The following is a 6,574-nucleotide window of genomic DNA, read 5'->3' as shown; positions in this document are numbered from 1 at the left end:
GTATTGCATGTGAACTGATGAACTGATCTAAGTATGCAGGTAGCACAACATGCAAGTCCTAACTGGAAGTTAGGCAAGGAATATCCTAGCTGAAGGATAGGTAAGAAAGTCCTAGTCAGAATGATTGGGCAGAAATTTTAGAAGATCAAGGACACCAGATGGAGGGACTCGATGGGGTCTAGAGGTTCAAGATCGAGTCAGATCAGAGATTAGGGGTGAAAAGATTGGATGCCGAGGCACCTCAGCCTCCAAGCGTTCGGAAGCAATCCAAGTACCCGAGGATGAATAAGTCACGATCGGATACGAATCTGATACGCTTCACCAGCTCTTGACACGTCAGTAGTCCAAAAGCTCGGAAGGGTTCCTTGTTGGTGCAGTCTTGCCCCCAAGAGAAATTGAATTTTAATATTTGGCTAAAACAAGTTTAAGTTAGGCATTGTTGGTGATCTAACTTGTGTGAATTGAGTTCACAGGAAAGTCCAGGTTAGAAGACTTGGCAAATGGTGAAGTCCCGGAGGCGCGACCTCTTGGCAAAGGTGAAGTCCCGGAGGCGCAGCCTCTTGGCAAAGGGAGACTTAGCATGACGAAGCTGAGGGAAACGTCTCAAGCAAGTGTAAGGAAGGGCACGAGACTTATGGAAGATGTTTGAAGGCTTGCGTCAAGGCTAAGGGATGAAAAAGGAAGATGAAAGGGGAGTTTAAGCTTGACCAGTCGACTGACACTACCATCAGTCGACTGGTGACTTGATTTAGAAGCACACAGCAAGATTGGTCGAGTGGTTTGCTTGGACCAGTAAACTGCCACCAGTCGACTAGTGATGGGGCAGTCGACTGATGGATGACCGTTGGACTGACAGTTGGAGAATTAAATGCTAATTAATTAGCCGTTGAAGCCCATCAGTCGACTGGCTCAGGGAGCAGTCGACTGATGTCGAGAATATAAAAAAAATCGGCTGAAAAAGTGAAACACGCTATTCACCCCCCTCTAGCGTGTTCATTTCGATCCTACAATATAAGCAACCTCGACCAGAGGCTCGAGACACAACTTTTCTATTCTTCCACGATCAAACTCTGTACAGACGACGACACCCTGAGCAACCAGTAGCAACCATAAAGCCGTCGTAATGCCGGAATCGCATGCAATCGAAGATCAAGCACTTCCGGCGACTTGGGTAACAAAGTTCATTTACTTATTCATTTTGTAATTCTGATAAACTTTGTTATCGCGATCTATTTTGTAATCGTTCAACTTATTTCAGTAAGGGAACAAGTTTTCTAGTGGATTGCTCGTCGAAAACGGTCAAAGACCGTGAACCCTTGGAGTAGCAGCCTTCGGCTGTGAACCAAATAAAAAAAACTTGCGTCTTATTTCTCTTTCTTGTACTGTTCTTTATTTTAATCTTCCTCTATCGCACTCGTATTTTACGCTTTTGCAATCGAACTTCGAAAACCAGTTGAAAATGCTAAAGCGCTATTCATCCCCCTCTAGCACTTTATATGATCCTACAATTGGTATCAGAACGGGGTCCTAGAATCTAGTGCAACCACTGTTTGAGGAGATTTTTTATTTAATTTTAGATTTTATGAAGTTTTTCGTTCTTGTTCAAAAATTTTTTTCTCTATTCCCACACTGCTAATCCAAGACCTAGTCTTGGAACATTTTTGCTTTTTTCCTCTCTGTGTGCTAGATCAATGGCTCACCAGGAAGGATTCAGCACCACAAAACCACCTCTATTCTCAGGGGAAGACTTCGCCTACTGTAAAAGTAGGATGGAATGTCACCTGAAGACTCAAGTGGAGATGTGGATCGTCATTCAGACGGGATTCATAATCCCAACTGATAATGATGGACTACCACAATCTTGCGAGTGATGGGACGCATCAAATCGAAAGAAAATCAAGGTGGATGCAAAGGTGACCCAAACCCTCCAATGCGGTTTGACCAAGGAGGAGCTAAACTGGGTCAGACCGTTTATCAGCGTAAAAGACTTATGGACGAAACTGATCGAGCTCTATGAAGGAACTTCCGACACCAAAGTAAGTAAGCGCGATTTATTATTAAATAAATTATATAATATTAGAATGTTAGACGGGGAGTCCGCAAGCAGTTTACACGCCCGAATCCAAGACCTACTCAACGGCCTACACGCAATCGATCAAAAGGTTGAAAACCGCGACATCATCAGGTACGCTTTGAAAGCATTCCCGAGGAACACCTTGTGGGCATCCATGGTGGATGCTTACAAGGTCTCCAGGGACCTTTCCAAGGTAAAACTCGATGAATTGTTTTCTGAATTCGAGCTTCATAAGCAGTCTAACATCGAAGTGTAGGAAAAATGTATCACCCTTCTTGCAGGTACTAAATAGGACAAAAAGCGAAAAAGAAGATTATCGAAGATTCAGAATCCTCAAAATCCGAAGCAAACGACGAGGTGACTTCGGAACTTGTCAACCTAGTCTAGAAGATGTTCCGGAAGAAGCGCAGAGTCAAAAGGTCAGTGATCAAGAAAGTCATAAACAAGTCTAATCTGACTACTACCGGCAAATCAGAGTTGAGGTGCTACGGGTGCAATCGTAAAGGCCACTTCAGAGTGGATTACCCGAACCAAAGGAAGGACCAGAGAACCAAAAAGAAAGCCCTCAAAGCGACTTGGGACGAATCGTCTTCCGAAGAGTTGAACGAGGAACTGACAACGACCAGCTTCCTCGCACTCCCGGCCCGAAATGAACCGAATCAAAGTGATAGTGACTCGGGCAGCAATAAAAGTCACGGATCTGTATCCGTTTCCGAAGGTTTGACCCCCGCTGTAAGTACTAATGATTATTTTTAATTATTCTTAGTTTGTTAAAAAAAAATTAGCTAGATCCAACGCCTTTGTTGAATCGCTCCAAAAGGAGTTAGTACTCCTCAAGGAGAAAGTCAACACTGAGTCGTCGACTCAGGCCACCTTATTTGAGGATTCGACTCGAGTCCAACTCGAGGAAGAAAATTCTCAACTGAGGACCCAAGTTGATGAACTTAGATAATCGCTTGAACGATTCACTTATAGGTATAAGTATCTAGACATGATACTTGGATCTCAGAAAGCTGAATACAATCAATCGGACATTGGGTACAAGGCTAAACATAGGTCATTCATGTCATTAACGCACCGAACACCCGATATAGAGTCCAAGCGTGGGTTCCTAAGTCCAAACTGATTAATCCAGTTGGATTGAACTAGTTTTAGATCCCTAAAGATCAAATTTATTTGATCCAACCCAACAAGAGTCATGATCCAGGAGGATCCAAACCAATTGTTTGATTGCATGATTAACTTAGTTTTTATTTTTCTGCAATAGAAAAATATAGGTTAGATAAGGACTAACTATTTGATTAATACTTGTCAACCTAGTACCAGGGTGGGGCGAGATGACACTACAACAAAAATGACTTTCCGCAGCGCGTCATCCGCAGCGCACATCATAGGCGCGCCGTTAATAGTTGCTTTAACGGCGCACCCAATAAAATGCGCTGCGGATAATATCATATTTTTATCAACCGCAGCGTGCAACAATAATACGCTGTTAAAAATACTTTTAACAGCGCACATTGTGCGCCGTTAAATTTATTTTTAACAGCGCATATTGTGCGCTGTTAAAAGTATTTTTGACAGCGCGCATGAATGTACGTTGTTAAAAGAATGTTAAAAATAATTAAAAAATATTATTAACAGCACTAATAATTAAATACTATTAAAAAATTAAAACAAATTATTTATCTATTTTCCATCCCGCCCTATCTCCTCGCGCTCGGCTAGGTCTACGCGTTCGCCAATTCCTCTCCTATTTCCCTTCCCTCCTGCAGTGTATTCTTGGCGCTCGCTCCGCCTCTCCGTTCCTCTCCACCGTCGTTCTCTTACACACCACCGCCTTCCTCGACGAAGCCCTCTCCAACGCTGACCTCCGCCATCGCATCCTCTCCTCCGCGCGCTGGGCCATCCCCTCCGCCTCCCCCGCCTCCGTCCCTCTCCCTTCCTCTCCAACGCTCTCGACTGCTCCTCTCCCGCCGCCTCCTCTGCCACGGACAAGATCCTACTCTCTGTTTCCAGAAGAAACCCTGTCTCTGCCGTCCTCCTCGCCCTCACGCACGCCCTCCGAGGCCGAGCCGCCGCGGCCGCCCTCGCCCTCGCCCTCCAGTCTTGGTTGCATTTTTTTTAATACCTCATGCTACGTTATGATCCTTATGTTGAACTGTTTGGGATCGGGTTTTGTTGGGTTGCTTTCTGGATCTATCTTTCGGAACTAAAAACCAATACTATAAATTAAATATTTCAAGTTCGTTTTATCACGGTCAGTAAGAAAGTGGTGCAGCACTTGGTGATTTTATTGCTTTTAAGCTTTCATATAAGGTGCTTCTTATGATTTTTTTTGTTATTATTTATTTCAGGTTCTTGTAAAGAACTCTGAGACTAATGTTGGAAGAGTCGCTAAAGCTAAAGTTCTTGATCGTCCACTTGCAGGGGACAGTCAAGCAATTTCTGTTTCGTGTTCTACTCCTGTCATGAATATTTTGCCTTCTTTCACATACTCACCTGAAGTTCATCCTCCCATCAACCAAGAAGTAGCATATGTTACTCCGATGTTAGCATTTAATCTTGGAATTCATGTAACTTGTCTTATGGTTTTGGTTTGTGGTGGTCAAGACTCTTTAATGTCATGGTTTGAAGTGGAAGGGAACAAGCAAGAGAAGAGAGATTATCCCCCTTTATATGTGGAGCTTTTTCCATGGCCTAATTGTCCTAAGTATGCTTCTCATCTAAGAATTTCCTTTGTGAAAATCCCTGAATGTGGTGTACTTGAATCCTGTAGAGGAAAATCAGTAATTGAAGAAGGTGACCGCCAAGATCTTATTGATTTAGCATTAAATGAGTACTTTAGTGTTGATAGATTTTTGGCAAGAGGAGACATTTTCTATGTTCATGTAGATTGGCATTGCCATTCTGAAATGTGTGTTTCTTGTAACCAGAAAACTCCCAAAGGATTGTCCAGTAACATAATTTACTTCAAGGTAATGCTGTGGCACTATGTTTTGCTTCTATCTATTACAATCTGGTAGAGTTTCACTTAATACTTCTTCTGAGGAATTGGTAATTTTCAGGTTATGTCTATGGAGCCGTTAGATGAGCTCATTCTCCGTGTTAACTGCAATCAAACAACTTTAGTTCTTGGAGGAAGTGTAGCTTCTGCTATTCCTCCCATGGGGCTTATTGCCAATTATGATGAATTCAAACCTATTCATGTTGAAACGGTTAAGACATTGACTTCTATCCTCATCCCTGCTTTATGCCCCTCAGCTCTATTATCAAAGTTCAGGGTTGCAGTTTTCTTGTATGGTAGTGCAGGTGATTCTAGTTTTTTGTAAGTTTAAAATAAACTACTTCATCATATACATCACCTGCATATAGAGTTTCTGCTGATTTCTGCTTTATACAGGGTGTGGTAAGCGGACTGTTGTTAGATATGTAGCCAGACATTTGGGTGTCCATGTCATCGAGTATAGTTGTCATGATTTTATTGAATCCTCAGAGAAAAAAGTATCTGCTGCCCTAACAAATGCCTTTAAAGTAGCTTCTCGGTAATTTATTTTTTGCTTATACTATCTTTCATCTTTTTAGAGGATGCTTCAAAGTTCACATTTAGTAGTGGTTCACCATTTCTACTGATTAATTTTTGTATATTAGGTAGAGCTCTCTCGCCCGGATGCTGAACTCAGGTTGCTTGAGGTTTTCTATCACAAAATCTATAAGGTACCTAATTCTCATTATTATTCTTGGGTAAAACGCAAATAGCTTACTCAAAAAAACCTACTGTATTAATTCTCTTGGTTTGGGTAAAACGCAAATAGCTGAACTCAGGTTGCCCGGATACATTTTTTCTATCAACCTCCTTTGATTTTTGGTTATCTCAATGGATTAGCCCAACAACTTTGCATTTTGCAGCAGGTTTACAAGGTAAGTTTGTAGCTTAGCAATGCAATAGCTTAAAAACAATTTGTTCAACTTTCACTATCTACATTCAGTCATATTCTGATGTCCTTTTTTTATTGATAGACGCTGGATGAGATACCGCTTGAAGCTGAAAGCATTGAGAAAGGATATACACTAGATGCCAGTGAAAGTGGTCTTCATGGCCTGCCTTCATCTTTCTATGCAGGAAATAATGACCTAATCTCACCATACACAGCTTCACCTAAGAATCCAAGAAGTCACAAGTCACATCACTCTGGCGAGCAACCATCAGCAATGTATTCAAGCTCTGACATCAATGGGCTGGTATCCTATCCTGTTGTTGATGCATGATCACTTAGTGCCACAAACCATAACTATGTTATACAGTGTTATTTTTTTAGAGCAGTTTGGATGTTTGCCTCGTGTATAGTTTCCTGAGTCGTAATAGATAAAGATGTTAGAGAAGTGTGACAGCTTGCCATTGACATTGGCATTTATAATAATTGTGGAACAAATTATTTTCATGAGTGAAAAAAATGTGAATGTTATATAATTGTTGGATTATAAATGTGTAATTTTTATAAT

The 6,574-nt window shown here is 41.6% G+C and overlaps 1 protein-coding gene across 1 annotated transcript; it reads left to right on the top strand.

Moving 5' to 3' along the window:
• Window positions 1-2,464: 2,464 nt before the first annotated feature.
• On the top strand, window positions 2,465-5,620 carry LOC141818431 (peroxisomal ATPase PEX6-like). Its single transcript, XM_074705934.1, has 5 exons — window positions 2,465-2,806; window positions 3,847-4,212; window positions 4,429-5,049; window positions 5,140-5,383; window positions 5,475-5,620. Exons 1-5 carry the CDS (start codon window positions 2,465-2,467, stop codon window positions 5,618-5,620), a joined length of 1,719 nt encoding a protein of 572 aa, XP_074562035.1.
• The last annotated feature ends 954 nt before the right edge of the window (window positions 5,621-6,574 follow it).

This window comes from Curcuma longa, unplaced genomic scaffold, assembly GCF_044706935.1.
Source record: "Curcuma longa cultivar G26 ecotype Majalengka, Jawa Barat unplaced genomic scaffold, ITB_CL_G26_1.1 contig_24799, whole genome shotgun sequence".
NCBI classification, from domain to species: Eukaryota; Viridiplantae; Streptophyta; class Magnoliopsida; order Zingiberales; family Zingiberaceae; genus Curcuma; species Curcuma longa.
Note: the sequence above shows the minus strand (reverse complement) of the source record. Positions and strands in the feature narration are given on the sequence as shown.